We start from the raw sequence: 23,416 nt of genomic DNA on the forward strand, positions 1-23,416 counted from the left end.
GAGGCAGGGAGGAAGGGCACGCGGGCTGCGCGGGAGGGTGCTCGCAGGCGCCGAGGGAGGAGCCAGGGGAAAGGTGGAGCGCGAGGGGAGGGGGTGCGGTGGGGAGTTGGGGAGGGGAAGAGGAGGGGGCGTGCTCGGAGGAGGAGAGCCAGTGAGTGTCTGCGTTGCTGTCTTTGAATCGCGATTCCCCCCACCCTGCCCCCCCCGGAGCGTATCTGTGCGGCGCTTCGTCGCGGTGGGATCGAGTCTCCCGACAGTCGGTCTGTGGGGTCGATCTGGGAAACTCCGACCCCGCCCCTCCTCTCTACCCCGATTCCACCCGGATCCGCTCAGACCCACAACCGCCGGCAGATTCCGGAGGACCCGAAGCGACACCCGCGGCGGGAGTCGGGTCACTTGGGGCAGCGAGGGGTGGTCGAAGGAGACCGAGCTGGGCCTCAGTGCCCGCCGAGAATGGGCCCTTTGAAACAGAAATTGGGGTGGGGGCTTTGAGCCGGGTCCCCAGGGAGAAGGCGGGGCTGGAGAGGAGGCACTAGGGGGTGAGGCTGGAGACGGGCTGGGCGGAGACTCAGAGGGCGGGGTCCCGGGGAGGGGGCTGCTGGGAGGGGAGACTTCTCTGGGCGGGGTGGGGGCTGGTCCTCCTACTGGCCTGGAAACCTGTACCGGTTAGGTGTGGAGGGATGCCCGCAGCCCTTAGATCCGGTTTCGGGGGCGTCTTGGGGTCCCCGCCCGGGTTATGATGGTTTTCTTCGGCCTTGCCACCCAGGCACCTGACTCCGTCTGAAAGCTCCCTCTATCCTGTTCTTGTCCCGCTGAGTGGGCTGGTTATTCCAGGCCCCCTCTCCCATCTCTCTTTCTCCAATCTCCCCTGGCTTCCAGCTTCCTCCCTCCTGCCCTCTTTAGGGGAGAGGGGCATTGTGACTTGGGTTTCTCCCCAATCCAGGCGTTGCCTTATCACCTGCGGTTAGAATCCAGAGCGGGGAGTGAGTCCTCCAAAGAGAAGCACAGCTCTCAGCAGGGGCACCATCAATATTCCTTGCCGTTTAGGAGAGACATGGTAGCGGGTGGTACCCGGGAGAGCACTGGGTACCTCGGAATCAGCTGGGAAAGGCTCTTCAACCTCCTGGATGGGCTCCTTCAGCTAGTCAGCGCCCAGTGGGCTCATGGCCCCGGGAGTAGAGTGTCTCTTTGTGCTAGGGTGGGGCAGGAGCACTTGTGAGACCTGCAGCAGGGGTGTGAGCCTGTGAAGCAACAGGGGGAGAGTGGATGGGGTACATGTGTGAGAGATTAGGAACAGCAACATGCTCATGGCCCAACCCTGGCCTTTTCTGAGGACCCCACCTGAGAGCTCCCTGAGGGACTCACTGCACCCTCTTTGGGCCACAGGACCGATGGTGGGCCCAGGAGAAATGCCTAGCGTGGCTCTGGTTCCCAGCAGCTTCCTCCCCCGAGGTGGGGTAACTATGTGGAATGCTCAGTGGGACAGCAGATTTAGGGGATGGAGGTCTATGGAATCTGAGGCCCGGGCCACATCCCAGCCTGGGTGTCCTGGGAGTTGGTAACCAAGATGTAACCAGGATTCACCTGGGCCACCTGCTGCCCCAACCGGATACTCAGATGATCCTATCCGGCTGCCTTGCCCCCAGGGTTGGGGGAGGCTGCCTTCCAGGCCCCTTTTTCTCCTACCACCGCCACCACCCCCCCCACCCCCCCACCCGCAACAGACACACTTTCCACCCTTGCCACTCCTCCTGGAGTCTTGCTCTGTTCCCCTGCCCAGGCTTCCTGGTTCTGGACCCTAGGAGACTCTCTCAAAAGGAGACCAGAATGGACCCAGCCAGCCACACATAATCACCCCCAGTAAGAAGTCGGACCACAGAGGAAAGGGCACATGCTCTCCCACTGCCTTCACACAGTTCAACCAGCCTGAAAACTCAGCTCCTTCTGCTCACTGGCCCTGGCTTCACAAGTGCCTACTGCCTACAAGAGGGGGCAGGAGGAGGCGGGGAAGGGAGCAGGGAGAGAATCACAGTCAAGTTTAGGGCTAGAAGACCATATCAGTCATATGGCACAATAACTTAACCATTTTGTGGGGTCCTAGTTCCTCTTGAGAATGTAATAACAGTTATGGAACTACAGGAAAATGTGTACACACACAATTTCTTTTTTTTTTTTGAGATTTATTTATTTGAGAGAGAGAGAGAGAGCAGGTGCAAGGGGGGGGAGGGGCAGAGGGAGAGCAAGAATCTCAAGTAGACTCCACGCTGAATACGGAGCCCTGATCCCACCACCCGGAGATCATGACCTGAGCCGAAATCAAGAGTCCGATGCTTAACACCTGATCCAGGTGCCCCTGCACACACACAATTTCAAAGTGGAGACCCTGAGTCACCCCCAAGCATCCCTGGGAAGCCCCTAAATTTTTTACTAGCAAGGAAATTGAGGCTCAGAAGGAGGTGGCTTGTTCGGAGTCCACCTTAATTTATGGCACAGCCTGAGGGTGGAAAAATATCAGAGGCTCAGGGTGTCTGGCTGTGACCTGGACCACATGCAACCCCCCGCTGAGCGCACAGACACGAGTAAGCACATGCGCACGCACACACACACACACGCACACACACACACACACACACACACACGAGGGGCAGGAAGGGGACTGTTTCCAGGGAGAGCTGGCCTCTGAGGGGATTGTGCCGTGTGCAGGCAGGTCCAGTCTGGTTCTGAGCAGCTGGTGCCCCGGGGCCTGGGGCTGAGATAAAGCCTCCCCAGCCCCACGGGCCTCGTTCTAGCTGTCTGGCTGCCTTGGACACACTGAAGTCTGGCTGCTAGAGACTGCAGTGTGGGGCGAGGAAGGCCAGCACTGGCCTTTCCGCTCACCTGCCGCAGCAGTGCCTTCCCCAAACCCAAGCCTCACAGCCCCCCAAAGGTGACCTGGGCGGGGAGCACCATGCTGCTCTTTGGGATGGCATGGGCACTGGCTAACGGGTAAGCAGCCCAGCCTGGGGCCCCTCTGCCTAAGATCCTCTGCTCCTGCCTCATGAACAGGACCCTCTGGGGCAGCCAGGTGCCCTCCCCTATGCTTCTTGCTCCCAGCCAGCCTCCTCTTCAGTTCACTAACCCTTCCCTGGGAGGGGCTCTTTGGGGAGTGGGACCACAGGACATGGCTTCTTGGCAGTAGAGGGGCTGGTGGCAGTAGCTGTCATTCCCCAGCTGTGGGCAGGCGGTGGTGTGAACATACACGAACCTTCCTGGTGGAGGAGGAAGTGGACCCCCCGCCAGGAGGACCTGGTGCCCTGCACCAACCTCTAACTATTACCAGCACCCGGGCTGGCAGCTGGACCTGTCCTGGAGTGGACGTGCCGGGCTCTGTCCCATCTACAAGTGAGTGAGGGTCGGCGCCTTGGGTAGCTGCTGAGCAGGAGAGAGGACTGGAGCCAATGTTCTGGGGGGAAGGTGAACTGGGTGGTGTCCTGGAGAAGCAGGCGTTTGGGAAATAGGTCTGGCTGGGTTCAAGAAGAGTCAGGGGTGTGGCGTTGGGGACAGGCAGCACAGGGAGCAGGCAGTGTGGGGAGAGGTACAATGTCTGCTCCCTGTGCCTCCCCTCCAGTCAGCCTTCCCAACATCATTCTCCCTTTGCACAAGGGGAAATTAAGACCTGGAAGAGATGGGGCGCCTGGGTGGCTCAGTCGGTTAAGCGTCTGCCTTCGGCTCAGGTCACGATCCCAGGGTCCTGGGATCAAGCCCTGCTTTGGCATCAGGCTCCCTGTTCAGCCGGAGTCTGCTTCTCCCTCTCCCTTTCCCCCTCTCCCCCCACTCCCCCTGTCCCTGCTCATACTCGCTCTCACTCACTCACTCTCTCTCTCAAATAAATAAAATCTTAAAAAATATATATTTAAGTGGGACGCCTGGGTGGCTCAGTAGGTTAAGCATCTGCTTTCGGCTCCGGTCATGATCTCAGGGTCCTGGAATCGAGTCCTGCATCGGGCTCCTCGCTCAGCGGGGAGCCTGCTTCTCCCTCTGCCTGCCGCTCCCCCTGCTTGTGCTCTCTCTGACAAATAAATAAATAAAATCTTTAAAAAAAACCAACCTCCCAAAAATATATTTAAAAAAAAGACTTGGAAGAGAAATTACATGAGAGAGTCACTCAGAGAATAGATGACCAGATTGAATGTCCCAGGCCATTCTCAGAGACAGGGACGGGGCTGCGCTGAACACTAACATCTTCTCCCTGCTGCCCTTTCCGTGGACCCAGGGCCCCAGAAACCCGGCTTGCTGCAAGGAACCGGACAGTGAAGCCTTGCTGCCCAGGCTGGGGGCGGGCAGCCACTGCACCCTGGGTAAGCACCTGCTATTAGCCCAGATCTGTGGTTTCATGGAGGCTTCCCCGGGGAGGGAAGTTGGGTCCAGGCTGACTGTCCGGGTCGCCCCATTCTCTCCCTCCACCTGCCACAGCCCTTGCAGAAGCCAGCCCTGGGGGCCATTGCTTTGCCACTCGGCAGTGCCAGCAGCAGGCCGGCTCAGCTAACGCTTCTGCAGGAAGCCTGGAGGAGTGCTGTGCTTGGCCTTGGGGACAGAGCTGGCGGGAGGGCAGCTCCCAGGCTTGCCTCAGCTGCTCCAGCTGACCCCTCCCAGGTGGGTCTGCAGCCCTGGCCATCACTTTCTCCCCCTGCCCAGGCACTGCCACATAGAATCCTTGAGCTCTGGGCCTTCCTGCAGGGCCCATGCCCATTCCCTTGCGCTCTTGGATGAGTCACCTCCCATCCCTCCCGCCTCCAGAGTGACCATTCACTCTCCACCTGCCTCCTGCTCTGGGGGAAGCCCCACGTCCTCACCCTCCACCCTCCTGCCTTCACACTCAGCGGCTCACAGTCGGTGTATCTCCTCCAGGCAGCACTCCCTCTCCAGCCCTCCTGCAGCCCCTGGCGGGGGCCGTGGCCCAGTTCTGGAGCCAGCGCCAACGGCCCTCGGCCACCTGCGCCACCTGGTCAGGCTTCCACTACCGGACCTTTGATGGGCGCCACTACCACTTCCTGGGCCGCTGCTCTTACCTGCTGGCGGGCACTGCTGATGCCACCTGGGCCATCCACCTCACGCCCAGGGGGCACTGCCCCCAGCCTGGGCACTGTCAGCTGGTGAGGGAGGGAGGTGGGGAAGGACACAGGAAGGGAGCTGCACAGGGGGAGGAGGTGAGCCACTGAACACCTCTTCCACTCTGTCTCCCGCAAGGCCCGAGTAATGATGGGACCCGAGGAGGTTCTGATTCAGGGCAAAAATATCTCTGTGAACAGGAAGCTGGTACCTGATGGGGAGTCTCAGCTGCTCCACGGTACTGTAGGCAGCAGGGGACTTCCCAGGGCCCCATTTGTTCCTCAGGGACAGCCTGCCTACCCCCGGGGGCAGGGGACAGCAAAAGGGGCAGCTGAGTGGGAGACTGCTGCCCCACCCCCCACTGCGACTGGGGGTATTTGGAAATGAGGGAGCCTGCTGAGTCATGGAGGTCATGGACCTAGTCTCCAGGTTGACTCCTGCAAGCCACCCCCGCTCGTTCCCTCACAGTGTGGCTTGGGGCCAGTCCCTTACTAACCTCTTTGAGTATCAGGACGCCTGGCTGGCTCAGTTGGTAAAGCAAGGGACTCTTGATCTCAGGGTTGGGAGTTTGAGCCCTTTGGGTGAGGCGATTACTTAAAAACAAAATCTTTGAGGGGTGCCTGGGTGGCTCAGTTGGTTAAGCCTCTGACTCTTGATTTCAGCTCAGGTCATGATCTCGGGGTCATGAGATGGAGCCCGGTGCCGGGCTTTAAGCTCAGCAGGGAGTCTGCTTGGGATTCTCTTCCTCCCCCTCTCCCTCTCCCCCGCCCCCTGCTTGTGTAATCTCTCTCTCGCTCAGATAAATAAATCCTTTAATAAAATCTTAAAAAAAAGAAAAACCCACAACAAATCTCTTTCCCCACCTGCCTCTCCGTGCTGGGAGGAAGGGCTTTTGTGCTATCAGGTGGGACCCTGTCTTACTAGAGCTTTTTTCCTGGGCTTCGGTCCATGAAGTGAGGTGGGGGTGGGGTTGTGTGTGTGTGTGCTCACAAGAGCTTTGTAGTTTACTTATATCTTGGAGTTACTTGCTCAAGAGAGCATCTGTAGTGTCCACGAGCTTCTCAAAGAGCGCTCTGATGGGAAAAACCAGTTGCTTCTCCTTTAAAGAGTATGAAGTGCAGAATTCTCTAGAATTGTCAGAATTCCATCTCCTCTCCTTCCCTGAGCAGTCTGCGCCTTAGTGTGATGGTGGGAGGGGTGGGAAGTGTGACTCCTGCCTTCTCCTGCCCAGGGCTGAGCCTGCAGTGGCAAGGGGACTGGCTGGTGCTGTCAGGGGGCCTGGGGGTCACTGTGCGCCTGGACAGGTCCAGTTCGGTCTCCGTTTCTGTGGACTCTGAGCTCCAGGGACAAACTCAAGGTCTCTGTGGAGTCTACAATGGCCAGCCTGAGGGTAAGTGGGCATGACTCGGTTGCTGGTATAGGAGGGAAGGAAAGACTGGAGAGCCCAGACAGGGCACCTCTGCCTCGCCCTTCCCCAGATGACTTCCTGGAGCCTGGAGGGAGACTGGCTGTGTTAGCTGCCACCTTTGGGAATTCCTGGAGGCTCCCTGACTCAGAGGTGAGACTACAGCCCCCAGGGAGCCCAGGCTCACTGCCCTGCTCCTGGTTGCTCCCCAGCTCCTGGCTTCTGTGATACCTCCAAGCCTCTGTTCTCTGTCTTCATCACTGGCCTTTTCCCTGGTACAGGGCCTGGCCCTCTCCGAGACCCTTGGTGGGGGGCAGGCTCAGGATCCCATGGACTTCAAGTGGTGAACTGATCACCCAGGGGACACACTCAGCAACCTGGTCACTGACCAGTTTTGGTTAACTAGCTAGTTATGAAACCTCCTGCCTGTGGGTTGATGTGATCCCAGCTCCCCCACCCCCTACCAGAGCTTACAACTGTGTGGCCCCCCCAAAACCCCAGGTTGTCTGGGCTGGTGGCCATGACAGTGGGGACTTGAAGCAGCCATGAGGGTAGTGGCCACTTTCCTGGTGTCCTGGTTAATGTCCCCCCTCCCCCACTGACCTGAATTCAATTGTCTCCAGCCTGGGTGTCTGGATTCAGTGGAGGCAGCCCAGGGCTGTGAGGACCCCCTGAGCGGCACAGAGGCAGGCACCGAGGCTGAAGCCCAGGAGGTGTGCCACCAGCTGCTGGACAGTCCATTCAGGGAACGCCATGCCCAGGTATGGGTGGGGGTGGAGGTGGTATCCACCACCAGGGGGGCGGGAAGGAGTGGGTGCTAGAGAGGTGCCAAACAGGGAATCTGGTCCTGTCGTTGCTTTGAATGAATGATCTCAGCGGTCCCTTCTAGTGCTCATTCTGTTTGATTCTAAGTCAGAGCATGATTGAAGCGAGAGGAGGGAGTGCTGGTGAGGCGGTTGACTGAGGGGCTGTCCTTTCTCTGAAGGTTCCCCCTGCTGAGTACCACCAGGCCTGCCTCTTTGCCTACTGTTCTGGGGCCCCAGCAGGCAGTGGGTGAGAGGCCCGTCGGGAAGCCGTGTGCACCACCTTGGCCAACTATGCCCAGGAGCGTGCCAAGCCCCATATCCATGTGGGCTGGAGGAAGCCAGGCTTCTGCGGTAGGGCTGGTGCCTGTCCCTCTTTGCATAGCCCCTGGTGTCCCCACCCTGCGCAACTGGGACCATTCTGACAGCAGCCCTGTGACCCTGGTTTCCTGAGCGCTGGGCCTCCTCCCACGCGCCCTCTCTTTGGGCTGCAGGCAAGCGGGGTCTGGCGGGAGGAGGGGGACCCTTGGACCTCACAGCCCACTCCCGTGCCCACAGAGCGCCTGCGCCCTGGGGGCCAGCTGTACTCGCACTGCACCTCGGCTTGCCCAGCCAGCTGCTCAGCAGTGGGTGAAGGAGGGGAGGGGTCCTGCCGGGAAGCGTGCGTGTGCCCGCCCGGCCTCTTCTGGGACGGCGCCCTCTGCGTGCCGGCCGCGCGCTGCCCCTGCTACCACCGGCGCCGGCGCCCCCCCCCCCCCCCCCCCCCGCCCCGAGACACCGTGCGCCAGCAGTGCAACCCCTGGTGGGTCCGCGGGCCTCGCTGGCCCTCTGGCCGCGTGGTCCCCTCGGAGCCCTCCCTTATGCTATCTCCTCAACCTGTCTCCCCTTCCGGGGGGGCCCCTCACAAGGGACCTGTGACCTCTCCTGGCATAATTGATGGCCCTGCTTAAAGACCTAGCCAGTGACCTCCACCAGCTGACCTCCAGGCCTTGCAGGGTTACAGGGGTTGCTGGCGGAGGGAGGGCCACGGGGTTGGCTGGGGGCAGGAGGTCGTGGGCTCCGAATCAGAGCGCGCTCCCCGCCCCGGGTGCCCACGGCGTGGGCCAGGACGGCCACGGGCTCTGCGCGCAGGCGCCGTGCCCAGCCGAGTGCGCGGTGGGCGGGGACGGGCATTACCTCACCTTCGATGGGCGGAGCTTCTCCTTCCGCGGCCGCCGGGGTTGCCGCTCCAGCCTGGTGCAGGTGGGTAGGGGGTTAACGCCGGGAGGAGCCCTCAGTGGGGCGCTGTAGGCGAGAGGTATGTTTCTCATCATAAATCAATGAGAAACACACAGTCGTTCCGGGAAAAGCTGAGAGAGAACCGACTCTGGAGGGAGGATGGCTTGCCGCAGACCCCTAAAACCTGCCATTGGGGTCCTCGCCTCCGCCTTAGGTTCCCGTGAATGTTCCCGCCCTAGCCCAGGGCACAAAGCAAAACCCATCCTCACAGTCCTTTCTCACAGATCGGACTGGCTGGGCTTATCACAGGCTATTTCCTGCAAAACAACCCCAGGAGAAAGCTGGGTTCTCCTTCCTCCCCAGCCCTTCCCCAATCAAGTTAGGTGACTTAACCAAGTTCAGGTCCAGAGACACAAACAGATGTGGACATAGGCCGCAGATTTAGCACGTGCGTACACAGAAACAGAGAGATGAGCATGCATACCTGCGGGGAGAAGGGAGGGGAGGCATCTTGCACCAACACGCACACACACGTGCATGCACACACACCTCTACATACTTACACACGCATGCCTGTGTGCACACACACATAGAGATACTCATAAGTGCTAGTGCTGGCCAGGGTTAAGCCCTATACCTCACCGAGAGTGTGGCTGGCAAGAAGGTGCTCAGCACATGCGTTGGGTGGGAGCTGCCTCCAGGTGGGTGCTGTAGGTGTCCTGTAGAACAGGAGAGGGTGCAGAACAGACCCTGTTCTCGGGGTCTTCCCCACCTCCACCCTACCACATTCCTCACCATCTGCCCCAGGACTTGAAGGGGCAGCTGCTGATTGTGCTGGAGCATGGGGCCTGTGACACTGGGAACTGCCTCCACGCCATCTCTGTTTCTCTGGGGGACACCCACATCCAGCTCAGAGACTCAGGTAGCCCTCACCTGCGATGTGCTCCCCCCCAATCCTCATCAGCCCAATCCCGAAGGAGTAGCCCCTCACAGGCCTCCTCTTCCAGGGGCTGTACTCATCGATGGGCAGGACGTGGGCTTGCCGCGGCGTGGGCCTAAGGGCCTCAGTGTCTCCCGAGCCTCCTCCACCTTCCTACTGCTGCGCTGGCCTGGGGCCCAGGTTCTCTGGGGAGTGTCTGACCCCGCAACCTACATCACTCTGGACCCCCGCCATGCCCACCGGGTGTGCTGGGAGGGCAGGTGAGTGGCTGGGCAAGGCCACGGTGGGCCAGGATTTGACTGTCCCATGCCCACTCCTGTGGCCTGGGTGCAGGGTCTGTGTGGCACCTTCACCTGGAACCAGCGGGATGACTTCCTGACACCTGCTGGCGATGTGGAGACCAGCATTTCAGCCTTTGCTAGCAAGTTCCAGGTGGCAGGCGAGGGAAGCTGCCCCGCAGACGACAGCGCCCCACTTTCCCCCTGCGGCACCCACACTCAGCGCCACATTTTTGCGGAGGCAGCTTGTGCCGTCCTGCACGGCCCCACCTTCCAGGTAGCCGGATTGGGGGTGCTCCTGTTCGCACCTGTAAGTTGGGGTCAACACCTGCTCTGCCCTCGCCCTGGGCTACTGGGAGGGCCCTGCTCCCTGCCGTGGCTGGGCTACCAAGCCCAGGGAGGTGGCAGTGAGGACCCGAGGGAATAGGGCAATCTGTGGAGGGGGAGCCAACCCAATTTTTTCCTCCTCTCCCCCCTCAGGAATGCCAAGGCCTGGTGGACAGGGAGCCGTTGCACCTGCGCTGCTTGGCAGCTGTGTGCGACTGTGCTCCTGGCAAGGACTGCCTGTGCCCTGTGCTCGCTGCCTTTGCTCGTCGCTGTGCCCGGGAGGGTGCCTGGTCTCTCTGGAGGACCCACACGCTCTGCCAGTGAGTCGGCTCAGCCAGCCAGCCCCACCCTGAGGCTCCTCCTCCCAGCCCCTTCTAGCAATAGCCCAGAGGGATCCAAAAGCTTTGCCGCAGGGGAAGGTGCCCAGGAGGCCCTCGGACCTTGGCAGGTTGCTGGGCTTGCCTTGTTTCGGAATTCCAGAAGGGCGGGCCAAGCAGCAGCAGTTATGCCCCTGACCTGCATGTGTCTCTGTGCCCAGCTGTCCCGTGTCCTGGGGGCCAGGAGTACCAGGAGTATAGCCCAGGGTGTGGTCGAAACTGTGGGGAGCCAGAAGACTGTGGGGAGCTGGGCAGCTGTGTGGCTGGTTGTAACTGCCCCCCAGGACTGCTGTGGGACCCCGAGGGTGAGTGCGTGGCCCCCAGCTTGTGCTCCTACCAGCTTGGAACTCATCGCTATGCCCCTGGCAGTGCCACCATGAAGGACTGCAACCGCTGGTGAGGGCGGTGGCCTTGGGGGGAGGCACAGAGCTTGGGGGTGAAGAGGTGGAACTTAGAGAAAAGGGGCCGGGCTCGTAGCCCTGTGGGTTAGGGCCTGGCATGCACTCGCGGGGCAACAGAGCACTCATGGCTTCGCCTCGTTGTGGAGCACTTCAGGCCTATAAAGCACTCTTGTACATCATCTTATGTAATTCCGCCTCATTCTTACAATGACCTAGTAAAGTAGGAAGTGGAAGAATTGTTCCCATTTTGCAGATGAGGAAACTGAGGTTCTAATAGGCCACACGGCTTGCAGAGTCACACAGCTGTTTAATGATGAAGGGCTAGAACCCAGATCTCTGAATTCTGGTTGAGTGTGGTCCAGAGGCTCTTCCAAGGGTTAGGGAGAAGTAAAGGCCAGTTCTGGACCTGTGGAGGCAGGGCCAATGGCCAGGGCTTGGTGGGTGAGGATGACTTCAGAGAATCCCTCTCCTACCTGGCTGGGAATGGGGTTCTTTGAGAACCTCAGAGCCCAGGGAATGGCCCCATTGGAGCTGGGGCAGGAAAAGTTGACCATGTCCATCCCACATATGGCTGATGCGGGGAGCAGCCCCACTTCCTTTGCTTGTAACTGAGGTGTGGGGGGTGAGATGCTCAGGTCTCCAGAGTCAACGTTAGGGGCTTGGACTCCGTGGGTTCCTGAGACTCTCCCAGGTCAGACCAGAGGCGCCTGGGCCTGCCTTGGGCCTGCCTCTTACCTGCCTCCCATTCCTTGGCAGTGTCTGTCAGGAGAGGGGCCTCTGGAATTGCTCTGCTCACCACTGTGGCCCCCAGCAGACATTCTGCCCCCGTGACCTTGTCTATGTCCCTGGTGCCTGCCTCCTCACGTGTGACAGCCCTGGTGCCAACCACTCCTGCCCCCCGGACAGCACAGGGAGCTGTGTCTGTCCCCCAGGCACCGTGCTGCTGGTAAGTCTGGGAGGGGGCTGCACGGGGCACCGTGGCCCCTACTCCACCCAGGGCGCTGCCCTAGCCCCCCTGGGTGTCTGAAACAGTGAGTGGCGGGTCAGGCAGCCCCCCAAGGTGCCCCTTTGTCCCCGGCCTCTGCCCAGAACGAGCACTGCGTGCCTCCTGAGCTCTGTCCCTGCCGTCACGGAGGGCAGTGGTATCCGCCCAATGCTACCATCCAGGAGGACTGCAACATTTGGTATGCCTAGCCCCTTGAACTGGGATGAGGTGGGATATCCAGACTGGCCTGGGCAAGGGGAGCTCTCCAGGACTGCCCCACGCTCAGGGTCTGCTGCTTGGAACCTGGACAGCCACATCCCCTGGATACAGCTCTGGGTCTTTGTTCTCATGCCTCTCTCTCCCCAACCCCACCCCTCACCCACAGTGTATGTCAGGCTCGGCAGTGGCACTGCACGGGCCACCGGTGCGGCGGATGGTGCCAGGCATCGGGTGCCCCCCACTACGTGACCTTCGATGGGCTGGCTTTCACCTTCCCTGGAGCCTGCGAATATCTGCTGGTTCGAGAGGCCAGCGGCCAGTTCAGCGTCTCTGTCCAGAACCTGCCCTGTGGGGCCAGTGGGCTCACCTGCACCAAGGCCCTGACCGTGCAACTACAGAGCACTGTTGTGCACATGCTCAGAGGTGGCCGCAACGTGGAAGGGTGGCACTGCCGGGGGGAGGGGCACGCCGGCCGGCATCACACTTCTGCGGGGGGGGGGGGAGCAAGGCCTGGGGTCCCCCACCGCTCCCCATCCCTGCAGCGGGGCTGGTGCCTCTCCTCTCTCCTCTTGGCTGGGAATCCTAATTCTGGAAGGCTCCAAGAAATTAAAGCCCAGAGAGGCCTAATGACTTGCCCAAGGGCACGTAGCTGGAGAAGCAAAAGGAAGGTTGGAGGCAGGCTGGGGAGGGGTTCCTGGGGATCTGGGAGCCCTTCGACTCCAAGGCAGAGCCCGAACGCCTCTCTTCCTCCCTAGGCCGGGCGGTGACGGTGAATGATGTGAGCATAACGGCCCGCAAGGTCTACACACAGGCCCTGGGCTGAGTCTGCGCCGTGCTGGTCTCTTCCTGCTGCTCACAACCCGCCTGGGCCTCAGCCTGCTCTGGGATGGAGGTCAGGCCCCCACCCCTGACCCATGCCCGCCTTAGCATCATGAGGCTGACTCCCCCTCCCCCCCCCCCGACTCTTCCTCTTCCATACGAGTGGCGGGAGTTCCCAAATTATGTTTTTAAAATTATGTTTCTCTTCAATGTAAAAGCAATACCTCCTCACCAAAGAAACATTTAGAAAATACACAGTTTGGGAAAGAAGAAATGAAAATAAACCTAACCTCCCACCACCCAAACCCAAGCAGTTGGCATTTTAGAAATAACAGTTACTGAGAAATTGAGGAAAACCAAAGTAACCCCTGGCATGGGCAGGGGTTCTCTGGTCAGCACGGTGGGGCTGCCCTCTGAGCCTCCGGCCACCAAGGTCTCTGGGGCTGGTGGGTGTCACAGTCTGTCTTGGAGCCTGGTTCCCGCCCGGAATCCAGCCGGCTGAATTTCCCTGCTCCCCCTAACCTGGGTTTGGTCGGGAGAGTAGGCTCCCACTTTTGCCCTAGCCCCCCCGAGTTGTATGTCTCTTATCATCGTCAATCAGCCTCTGCAAAAAACCAGGTGGTGGTACCTGTGCAGACTGTCAAACAGGCCCACAGAATACCCGCCCTTGGTCTTCTCCCGCCCCTGGCCCTGAGGAAGGCCCATGGGGTCATTTCTCCACAATGCTGCCCCCTGCGGCCCTCCAGGCACCCGGGTCCTGGTGCAGCTGTCCCCACAGTTCTGTGGCCGTGTGTCTGGGCTGTGTGGAGATTTTGATGGAGATGCCAGTAATGACCTGCGGAGCCGCCAGGGCGTCCTGGAACCCACAGCTGAGCTGGCTGCCCACTCCTGGCACCTGAGTCCGCTCTGCCCCGAGCCAGGAGACCTGCCACACCCCTGCACCGTGAGCACCGGCAGGCAGGGGGAAGGGCGTGGGGGGCCGCTGCAGGAAACCTGTGGGGGGCGGGAGGGAGGATCCGGAGGCCGGGTGCTGCAGATGGGGTCTGGCTGGTCCACGGTGCTGTGCCCACAGGTGAACGCCCACCGGGCCAGCTGGGCCCGCGGCCGCTGCGCGGTGATGCTGCAGTCACTCTTTGCCCGGTGCCGCGCAGAGGTGCCCCTGCAGCAGCACTACGAGTGGTGTGTGTATGACGCGTGCGGGTGAGAGGGGCGAGCCGGGGACAGGGTGGGAATGGGGGCCAGGGGGTAGGGACGGCGTCCAGGGGCTGACCGATCCCTTCCACAGCTGCGATTCGGGGGGGCGACTGTGAGTGTCTCTGCTTGGCCATTGCCACCTATGCAGACGAGTGTGCCCACCATGGGCTCTGTGTGCTGGCGCAGCCAGGAGCTCTGCCGTGAGTGTGCCCTGCACTCGGTCCCCAGTGCCCAATCCCACCGTGCCCTCAGCTCCTTCGTGGATGTTCCCCCTGGCCTGCAAGCAAGCCACGTGTCATTCAAGGGCAAATATGTGTGGTGGGCACGCTTTTCTAGATGAACCAAGCATGCCGAGCTTGCTTTCCCGTAGAACTTTCATGTTGCAAACAGCCTTGGGAGGGGCTCAGCAAGAGTCTACACCTTGCTCCCCGTGCCCTCCGTGTGTCTCATCTTGGGCTGCCTCGCCTGCTGCTGTTGCATCCTGGTGCCCTTGCACCACGGTGACCCAAGCCTCTCTCCTCTCTCCCCAGCTCTGCAGTGTGAAGGGGGCCAGGTGTATGAGGCCTGTGGCCCCATGTGGCCCCCGACCTGCCATGACCGTGGTTCTGAGCCCGGGTGGCGTGGTTCTGAGCCCGGGTGGCACTGCCAGGCTGTCGCCTGTGTGGAGGGCTGCTTCTGCCCCGAGGGGACTCTGCTGCATGGTGGGTAGGGTCAGAATCCGCAGAGGGGAGGCAGGGCGCCTGGGGGGGGGGTGGGGGGTGGGGGGTGGGGGGGGAAGGGAAGGGAAGAGAGCCCCAAGGCCACGGTGACAGGGCTGGCGCTAGGGGCCGCTGTGCCCCTTTTGCTCCAGTCCTGCCCTCTGTGATCCCAGGAGGAGTCTGCTTAGAACCAGCTTCCTGCCCCTGTGAGTCAGGGGGCCGCTTCTTCCCGCCGGGGACTGTGCTGCAGAAGGACTGTGGGAACTGGTGAGTGGGGGAGGGGGGAGGGCCCTGGGGAGCCTCCCTGCCCCCGGGCTGGCAAGGCCCAGTGCTGTGACTGATCCCAGGACGCTGTGCGCTCAGCACAGGCCAGGAAAGCCAGTGGCTCTGCGGGAGCGACAGTACCCGCTGTGAGGAGCTGGAGCCTGGCTGTGCAGAGGGAGAGGCCCCGTGCCGGGAGAGTGGGCACCGTGTGCCCCACAGGTGGCTTTGTGACAACCAGGATGACTGTGGTGATGGCTCAGACGAGGAGGGTGAGTGTCCTTGCCTGGCTGGGGCAGTGGCTGAGTGACGGTCAGTCCTCGAACGTGTCACTACAACGTGTCCTGAGCTGCTGCTCACAGTGGCAGCAGTTATGGCTGGTGGGCAGGGCTGTTCTGGTCTTTCTGGCGTCGGGGGCCTCCTCTAGGACCCTTTGTCATCCTGACCCTGACTGCTTGCCCCATGCCAGGCTGTGCCACGCCAGGCTGTGGGGAGGGGCACATGTCTTGCAGCTCCGGCCACTGCCTGCCCCCCGCCCTGCTCTGTGACGGGCATCCCGACTGTCCGGACGCCGCTGACGAGGAGGCCTGTCTGGGTGGGTGGGCTAGCTCAGGACTCCAGTCCCCCAGGCAGCCCCTCCCACTGAGCTCCAACCTTCCTGCCTCCCCTCCTTCACCAGTTCACGTTCCTGCTAGGAAGCTCGCACCCGGAGGTGTGTGAATAGGGGCACCCCAAACAGCCAGCTTAAGGGGCAGTGCCTTGGGACCAGCTCCAGCTTTCTCCGGCTGCAGGGCAGCTGAACTGCTCTGCTGGGGAGCTGTCCTGCGTTGATGGCACCTGCGTGGGGGCCGTCCTGCTGTGTGACGGAATCTGGACTGCCCGGATGGAGCCGACGAGGGACCCGGGCACTGCCCCTTCCCTTCGCTGCCCACTCCCCCAGCGGGCACTGTGCCTGGCCCTTCCGCGGGTTTTGGGGGGACTGCACCAACTCCCCCGGCCAGCGCCAGCTCCGGTGAGTGTCCTGGAGGAAAAGGGGTGAGAGAGCCGGAATCCAGAGGCCTGGGAAAGAGGGGTGGGAAGAGCATCTCAGAGGGAGGCATTGGGGCAGGTGCTGGGGGTGAGGAGCGGGCACAGACCCAGCCTCCTGAAAGGGGTTTGAGAGCGCCTGGAAGAGTCCCGGTCTTACTTCTTGACATCGAGGCGCTCCCACTGACATGAGGGGATTGGGGCGGTCAATGCAATTCCTAGGCGAGGGGAGAGCTTTTGGGAAGCCAATGGGGGGAGGCGGCGAAATGCGGGCGCGCCTGGACGTGGAGAGGGGCTGGAGGTGGGGGAAGTCGGGCGCAGGAAAGGGGCGGGCAGGGCCGGCGCGGGGAGGCGGGCGGCGGAGGCGGCGGAGGCGGGGGTGGGGGTGGGGGTGGGGGGGTGGAGGGGGTGGGGGTGGGGGTGGGGGGGTGGAGGGGGTGGGGGTGGGGGGGTGGAGGGGGTGGGCTGGGCGAGGCTCCCCCCGCCGGGTCTAGCGCGGGTGCCCGCCGCAGCGCCGCCCTGCGGCCCGCTCGAATTCCCGTGCGGCAGCGGCGAGTGCGCGCCCCGGGGCTGGCGCGGCGACCGCGAGGAGGACTGCGCCGACGGCAGCGACGAGCACGGCTGCACCCCGCCCTGCGCCCCGCACCTCGCGCCTTGCGCCCGCGGCCCGCACTGCGTGTCCCCCGCGCAGCTGTGCGACTGCGTGCCGCACTTGCCCCGACGGCTCGGACGAGGGCCCCAACGCCTGCGGTGAGAGCCGGGCCGCCGCGCAGCCGGCGGGGCCCCGTCTCTCCCCACCCCCGGCCCCAGCCGCACGCCTGCGGCCTCGGAGCCTCCTTTGATCTTTTTCACGAAACTCTCTTTGAAGACCTTTGCCCTCCCACCCAGGCCCAGGGGAGAGAAGAAAGGGGCTTTTGTCTCTGCCCACATTTGGGCAAGAAGGGATAAGAGAGTGGGCGGCGGCTCTGCAGGCACGGGAAGTGGGCCTGTTTGGAGGGCTAGCCCTCCAGCTCCACCCCACCAGAGCCGGGCGTTCCCTTTGTGCCCCTGCGAAGCAACCCCTCCTGTCCCGGCCACCGGTCCCTGGGAGGAGGGGGCAGCTGTCCACAGGCTCCGACTCCTCCCCAGGTCTGCCTGCCCTTCCTGGACCCCTCCCAAAGGTGTTTTTGAGCTAGGTTCAGGTTCAGTGTTGGCTCTGCCTCCTGCTTGCCCTCCCCTGCTTTGGTTCCTCCCTGCCGGCCCCTCTGCAGAGATTGGGTGGGAGGCGCAGGGGCTCAACGGGACACTCCTCTGGTGCCCACACGCTCCCCCCCCAGCTGTCCCCTGTGGTTTGGTTCCCCAGCTGTGCCTGAACCCTGAGCAGCTCTGTGATGGGATCGCTGACTGTTCCCAGGGCGAGGATGAGCTGGGCTGTGGGAGGGACACTGCTCCCCTGATGGAGGCCAAGGCTGCTGGTGGGGGGTGGGGGTGGGGGGCAGTTCTCACTCCTGGTCTGTTTTCTCTTCCCTTCCCTAGAGGGAATGACAGCCCCAGGAGGCCCCCGCGGAACCAGGGCTCCCTGCCGGGAATACTCCTGCCCTGATGGCCTCTGCATCAGTTTCCAGCTGGTGAGGGGGTGGGGTGGGGGAGTGGGTGACTCAGGAAACAGAGCCATTGTGCCACCCAACTCGAAGGGAACCTTGCTCCCCTTCCCTCCCCAGGTTTGTGATGGGCAGCCTGACTGTGATTTGGCCGGGGAGCTAGGGCCTTCCCCAGAAGAGCAGGGCTGTGGGGCCTGGGGCACCTGGAACTCATGGGGGCCATGCAGCCAGACGTGTGGTCCTGGGGTGCAGGGCCGGAGCCGCCACTGCTCCCCCCGCCCCCGGGTCTCCCGGTGCTGCAGCACTGCCCAGGCCCTGAGCACCAGACTCAGGCCTGCTTCACGGCCGCTTGCCCAGGTGAGGGGCCTGGGGTGCCTGGGAGGGCCAGCCGGGCAGGTGGGGGCCCAGAGAGAGCAAGGGAGCGGAAGACCACAGGGCTCACAGCCTGGCCTCAAGCCCACCAACGCGTCCTGCCCCTCCTGCTCACAGTGGATGGCGAATGGACCTCCTGGTCTCCCTGGTCCCCGTGCACTGAGCCATGCATGGGCACCATGACCTGTCAGCGACAGTGCCACCCTCCCCAGAATGGGGGCCGGACCTGTGCCATGCTGCCCGGGGGCCCTCCCACCACCTTCCAGACCAGTGAGTGCCAGGAAGGGGGGGCACAGCTGGGAGGAGGGTGTGGTGGGCTTGCTGGTGGGTGGCTTGTGTCCGCAGGGGACCCACCTTTCCCAGACTCTGGTTCTGATTTTCTCTCAGGGCCCTGCCCTCAGGATGGCTGCCCTAATGCCACCTGCTCTGGGCAGTTGGTGTTCTGGCCCTGTGCCCCCTGCCCTCTGACTTGTGCTGAAATCTCTGGTCAGGCTGTGTGCGTGGCTAGCCAGACCTGCAGCAGCCCAGGTAAGGGGGGCTCTGGGCCCAGGGGGTGGCAGGCGTGTCTGCGGAGGTGGAGCTCTCTGCAGGGAAGCCTCACCCCGGGCCTCCCCTAGGCTGCTGGTGCCCCGCAGGCCAGGTGCTGGGCAGCGAGGGGCGGTGCGTGTGGCCCCGGCAGTGCCCCTGCCTGCTGGATAACAAGCGGTACTGGCCTGGGCAGCGCGTCGAGGCCGACTGCCAGCTCTGCACCTGCCGAGACGGGCGGCCTCAGCGCTGTCGGCCCGACCCTGGCTGTGCCGGTGAGGCCCTGCCCTTGTCCTTTCCTCAGGCTCCCTCGTCCCCTCCCAGGCCACCCAGCTGGGCACCTAGCCCTCTCCCAGCCCCTGACTCTTGGCCCTCCCTCAGTGAACTGTGGCTGGTCCTCCTGGTCCCCCTGGGCTGAGTGCTTGGGCCCCTGTGGGAGCCAGAACATTCAGTGGTCCTTCCGGAGCCCCAACAACCCCCACCTCTCCGGCCAAGGTCGCCAGTGCCGAGGCATCCACCGCAAGGCCCGCAGGTACTTGCACCTTCCCCGGGGACCCGCAGGGACCTTTTCCCCTCGCCTCTGGCTCCCAGTTAGGAAGCTGCTGGTGAGCTCTTTCTCATTCGAGATGCTTCCATATGCACCATGGACCCCAGATGAGGAAACCCCCCCGACTCTGAGCCTTATTAGTCTAAACACCAGGACTCCCAGCACAGTTTTGGGGAACCCCTGGCCTTCTCCTGCATCAATGTTACACCCTCCAAGTCCGAAAGGGGGATGTAGGGAGCCCACAAATCTAGGGACAGGTATGGGTCCTCTGGTTTGCACCCCCATGCCTCTGAAGGTAGGGGGGTCGGTGGGGGGGAGGGTTGCGGGGTGTAGTCATATCTGCCTGTCCATCCCCCTCTGAAATGGGCTCCATGGGCCAGGGTTGTGGCACCGCTTGCTTCCACACCCCTCTCTGGGGCTAGTTGCAGTTTCTCGGGTGCAGGGGTGGGATCTGGGTGATAGGAAGCCTGAGCATCCCAGTCGGCTCAGGACCGTGCCGGTTTTATCACGGGGAAGTCCTGGGAAGCCACTCACTCGAGGCAAATCAGGACAGGTTGGTGGCCTGGGTGAGCCCGCTGGGCAGGCATGCGGTGGCCCTTCTTCCAGGTGCCGGACAGAGGCCTGTGCGGGCTGTGAGCGGCAGGGCCGGCTCCGCGGCGTGGGGGAGCGCTGGCGAGAGGGCCCCTGCACACTCTGCCAGTGTCTGCCCAGCGGCACCGTGCGCTGCTCCCCGTACTGCCCACTGGGCAGTTGCCCCCAGGTGAGGGGGCAGAGGGGCCTGGGCTGGGCTGGGGGAGGCGCAGGGTGCAAAGGCCAGGGTTGCAGGCAGCTGATAGACTGGGTCGGAGGTTGGCAGTGGCCAGCTCGGCATGTCCAGCCTGACTCTTGTGTCCACAGGACTGGGTCCTGGTGGAGGCAATGGGAGGTTCATGTTGCCGCTGCGCCCCGCCTGGTGAGTGGCAGGGTGACCCCAAGGGCAGGAGGACAGCAGGTGCTCAGCGGGAGCCCCAGGTGGCAGCACTGAGTCCGGGGGTCCGTGGCTACCCAGGCCTCAGGGTGCTGGGAGCCTGGGTCCTGGATGCTGGGGAAGGAAGGGGCCCTCTGGGTGGGAGGACTGGTCTCTGCCCTCCTGAGGTCAGGTCTCAGTCTCTGCCTGCCTCCTCTGTCCTTTTGGGGCTTTCTGCCTCCTGCCTTGAGGGTGCTTTCTTTTCTCTGATTCTACTGGGCCAGGTCTGGGGTTGCTTCCCTTTCCCCTAAGAGCAACTGAGACAAAGTTGAACTTTTTATTTTTATTTTTTTTCAAGACTTTATTTATTTATTTGCCAGAGAGAGACACAGCAAGAGAGGGAACAAGCAGGGGGAGTGGCAGAGGGAGAAGCAGGCTTCCCGCCGAGCAGGGAGCCCCATGTGGGGCTCGATCCCAGGACCCCGGGATCATGACCTGAGCCAAAGGCAGGCGCTTAACGACTGAGCCACCCAGGCGCCCAAAGTTGAACTTTTTATTTTATTTTCTTTTTTTTCTTTTTTTTTTTTTTTAAAGATTTTATTTATTTATTTAGAGAGAAAGAATAAGACAGAGAGAGAGCATGAGACGGGGAGGGTCAGAGGGAGAAGCAGACTCCCTGCCGAGCAGGAAGCCTGATGTGGGACTTGATCCCGGGACTCCAGGATCATGACCTGAGCTGAAGGCAGTCACTTAACCAACTGAGCCACCCAGGCGCCCCAAAGTTGAACTTTTTAAAGAGGAAACCGAGTTATAAATGAAACAGCAAGGGGCACCTGGGTGGCTCAGTTGGTTGAGCATCTGCCTCCGGCTCAGGTCATGATCCCAGGGTCCTGGCCCCTGCTCAGCGGGGAGCCTGCTTCTCCCTCTCCTCCCCACTCATGCTCTCTGTCGGTATCTCTATCTCTGGCAAATAAATAAATAAAATCTTTAAAAAAATAGAAATAAGTAAATGAAACAGGAAAATACAAAGACTTGAAAACTAATGCGTTTATGGTTCCGGATTCCTTATCTGTAAAGTGTACCTACAGGCAGCTGAGGTTAGAGGAGAGCCAGCGTACACAGTTGTACCGGTTGTTCACTGTACAAGTTAGTTGGCAAGCGGGAGTTAGATCCCAACCCTGCTTCCATCCAGAGATACCCTTATATAGTGCCCACAGAGGTCCCCTATTAGCAACAGTAGCCCTGGATTAGGAACTGCCGCTGCTTGGTCCTGGTCCTCAAGTGATTTCAGACTGGAGGTTTTATTCTACGTTCTCTAAATATTCAGTGCAAGTGGAAACCATCAGCTCATGCCAAGGGAAGGAGGACAGGCCTTTTCCAGCTGGGAGGTTGTTCTGGGGACTTCCGGGAAGTCCTGGGAGAGAAAGTGCTCCAAGAAATGGGGAGAGACCTGGGTGCCGGGCCAGGGGTCAGTGTGAGCCTATCTGCAAGTCTCTCTCTCCTGAACCCTGAGTTTCCCTACACAGGAGAGAACCAGACGGTCCACCTCCTGGCCACTCCTGCCCCCTCTCCAGCCTTCAGTGCCCAGATCGGACCCCCTCTGGTCACCTACGTTCTGCCTCCACCTGGAGGTGAGGGCCACGAGCTGTCGTGGAACAGAGAGTGGACATTGCCCAGGGGTCACCCAGCCAGGAGGGGAGGCAGGCTGGCTCACTGGGATTTACCCCCGCCTTCCATGGGGGGACAGTTACCCTAAGGATCTGGAAGTCATCCTGGCTCAAGTTGCTGGTCTGACTGTCCTCTCTGGACCACCCTTCCATCCCGGGTCAAGGTCAACATGGGGCCCTTGGCATGCCTCAGCTCCCCTTGTGACCTCCTGACTGTTCCCCTGGTAGGCTTCTGCCACCGTCTGCTCTTCTCCCACTCCAGTCCCTCTCTCCTCTGCACTCAGACCCCTGCTATTCCCCGCTGGGCCTGGCCCGCCTCCCCGAGGGAAGCCTGAAGCTGGAGCCCCCCCACCCAGGCTGCCCTCCTGGGGGCTGCCACCAAGGGGCCTGGCTATCCGGGTTGGAGCACTCAGCGGCACACCCGGCCCCCCTACCTGCTGTTGGACCTGCTGCTGCCCCAGAACCTCACTGGTCAGTGCAGTGGGGGTGGGGGCTGGAGGACTGGGCTGTGATGGTGGGCTGGGGGTGGGGCTCACTCTTTCAGCTCGGACCCCTGCCCCACCCCCCCCAGGCATCATGGTGCAGGGGCCTGGGTCCTCGGCCTTGCTCCAGTTCAGCAGCGATGGTCTACACTGGCACAGCTATACTGACTTCCTGCCTGGTATCCTGCCCCCAGCCGAGGTACGGCTGCCCGAGCCTCCTCGGTCAGTGGCCCATCATGCCTCTTTGTGGGTCCCACCGTCTTTGTCCCCGAGCGCCTTCCAGTCTCCCCGAGGGACATTCCTACCTTAGAGGCCTGTTGAACACCTGTCAGGAACAGGGGCTGTCAAAAGAGCATCAGAGGCTATCACAGTGGCTGAGGTGCAGGGCAGGTGTGCAAAGCTCTGGCGGGGGGAGGGAGTAAGGTGACATCAAGTTCATTGAGGATGGCAGGGACCACGTCAAGAGCAGCTGGGGCACAGCCCTGCCCTTATGGGGTTTGTATCCTCCCCAGGGAGACAAGCCTCCCGAAGCAGGAGGAGCCTCCCGAAGCAGGAGGAACCAGTTTATACCATGTATTTACTCTGAATTCTGTCTCTGGGGATACATGAATGGGCACAACCTGGCCTCTGCCCTTGGGGCAGCAGGGCCAGAACCCACAGCCTTGAGGGGTTCTGATGATTCATGCCAGGAGAGCAAGAGCTCTTCGTGCCTTGAAGTTTGGGGGGCTTGAATTGGGTGGGCCCACTCAGCGGGGTCAGGGGAGGCAGCCTGGAGAAAAGGCCGGCCCCGGGCCCAGTGAACAGGTACCCCCGTCTCTGCAGCTTTTCCCTAGGAACCGGGATGACGGGGCCCCCACACTGCAGACGTTTGGCCAGATGGTGCAGGCACAGCATGTCCGGGTGTGGCCCCAGGTCCGCCATGGTGACACCAACCACAGCATCTCCCTGCAGGTGGAGCTGCTGGGCTGTGAGCCAGGTACCGGTGGGCTGGGGGAGGGAGGGGCGGGCGCAGGGGGAGGGCCCGACGGGAGCCCTCAGCCATCCCCTCCCACCAGTGTCCCCGCTGGCAGTGCCCCCGTGCCCAGGGGGCAGGCACCGCTGTGCCGGTGGCGAGTGTGCTCTGCGGGGGGGGAGCCGTGCGACGGGGTGAAAGACTGTGAGGACGGCTCGGACGACGAGGGCGGCGTGCCCCTGCGCGCGGCCACTGACAGGTATGGGGTGCCCTGCTGCCCAGCTTCGCCTTGGAGGGCCCGGCCTG

At 62.0% G+C, this 23,416-nt stretch overlaps 1 protein-coding gene across 1 annotated transcript in view; it reads left to right on the forward strand.

The window, feature by feature from the left end:
- Nucleotides 1-2,947: 2,947 nt before the first annotated feature.
- SSPO (SCO-spondin) overlaps nt 2,948-23,416 on the forward strand; it is a 52,237-nt gene continuing 31,768 nt past the window's right edge. The window contains 55 exon segments of the mRNA XM_088018400.1: nt 2,948-2,985; nt 3,221-3,266; nt 3,268-3,306; nt 3,308-3,381; nt 4,253-4,316; nt 4,319-4,337; nt 4,453-4,632; nt 4,870-5,132; nt 5,227-5,326; nt 6,320-6,478; nt 6,567-6,646; nt 7,117-7,254; nt 7,479-7,650; nt 7,855-8,098; nt 8,367-8,538; nt 9,322-9,436; nt 9,522-9,695; nt 9,780-10,009; nt 10,213-10,378; nt 10,598-10,832; nt 11,594-11,783; nt 11,927-12,021; nt 12,208-12,464; nt 12,797-12,846; nt 12,849-12,933; nt 13,607-13,803; nt 13,933-14,060; nt 14,146-14,155; nt 14,157-14,224; nt 14,226-14,254; nt 14,585-14,755; nt 14,926-15,019; nt 15,116-15,285; nt 15,483-15,608; nt 15,805-15,885; nt 15,888-16,025; nt 16,552-16,751; nt 16,753-16,825; nt 17,356-17,465; nt 17,557-17,646; nt 17,740-17,892; nt 17,895-17,976; nt 18,109-18,261; nt 18,379-18,519; nt 18,609-18,791; nt 18,898-19,048; nt 19,670-19,823; nt 19,961-20,015; nt 21,536-21,640; nt 21,961-22,021; nt 22,023-22,147; nt 22,248-22,357; nt 22,981-23,134; nt 23,214-23,290; nt 23,293-23,369. Coding sequence (XP_087874526.1) covers nt 2,948-2,985; nt 3,221-3,266; nt 3,268-3,306; nt 3,308-3,381; nt 4,253-4,316; nt 4,319-4,337; nt 4,453-4,632; nt 4,870-5,132; nt 5,227-5,326; nt 6,320-6,478; nt 6,567-6,646; nt 7,117-7,254; nt 7,479-7,650; nt 7,855-8,098; nt 8,367-8,538; nt 9,322-9,436; nt 9,522-9,695; nt 9,780-10,009; nt 10,213-10,378; nt 10,598-10,832; nt 11,594-11,783; nt 11,927-12,021; nt 12,208-12,464; nt 12,797-12,846; nt 12,849-12,933; nt 13,607-13,803; nt 13,933-14,060; nt 14,146-14,155; nt 14,157-14,224; nt 14,226-14,254; nt 14,585-14,755; nt 14,926-15,019; nt 15,116-15,285; nt 15,483-15,608; nt 15,805-15,885; nt 15,888-16,025; nt 16,552-16,751; nt 16,753-16,825; nt 17,356-17,465; nt 17,557-17,646; nt 17,740-17,892; nt 17,895-17,976; nt 18,109-18,261; nt 18,379-18,519; nt 18,609-18,791; nt 18,898-19,048; nt 19,670-19,823; nt 19,961-20,015; nt 21,536-21,640; nt 21,961-22,021; nt 22,023-22,147; nt 22,248-22,357; nt 22,981-23,134; nt 23,214-23,290; nt 23,293-23,369 — 6,851 coding nt within the window.

This window comes from Eumetopias jubatus, unplaced genomic scaffold (assembly GCF_037043125.1).
Source record: "Eumetopias jubatus isolate StellerSeaLion01/CBP00866 unplaced genomic scaffold, mEumJub1_p1.0 scaffold_14, whole genome shotgun sequence".
NCBI classification, from domain to species: Eukaryota; Metazoa; Chordata; class Mammalia; order Carnivora; family Otariidae; genus Eumetopias; species Eumetopias jubatus.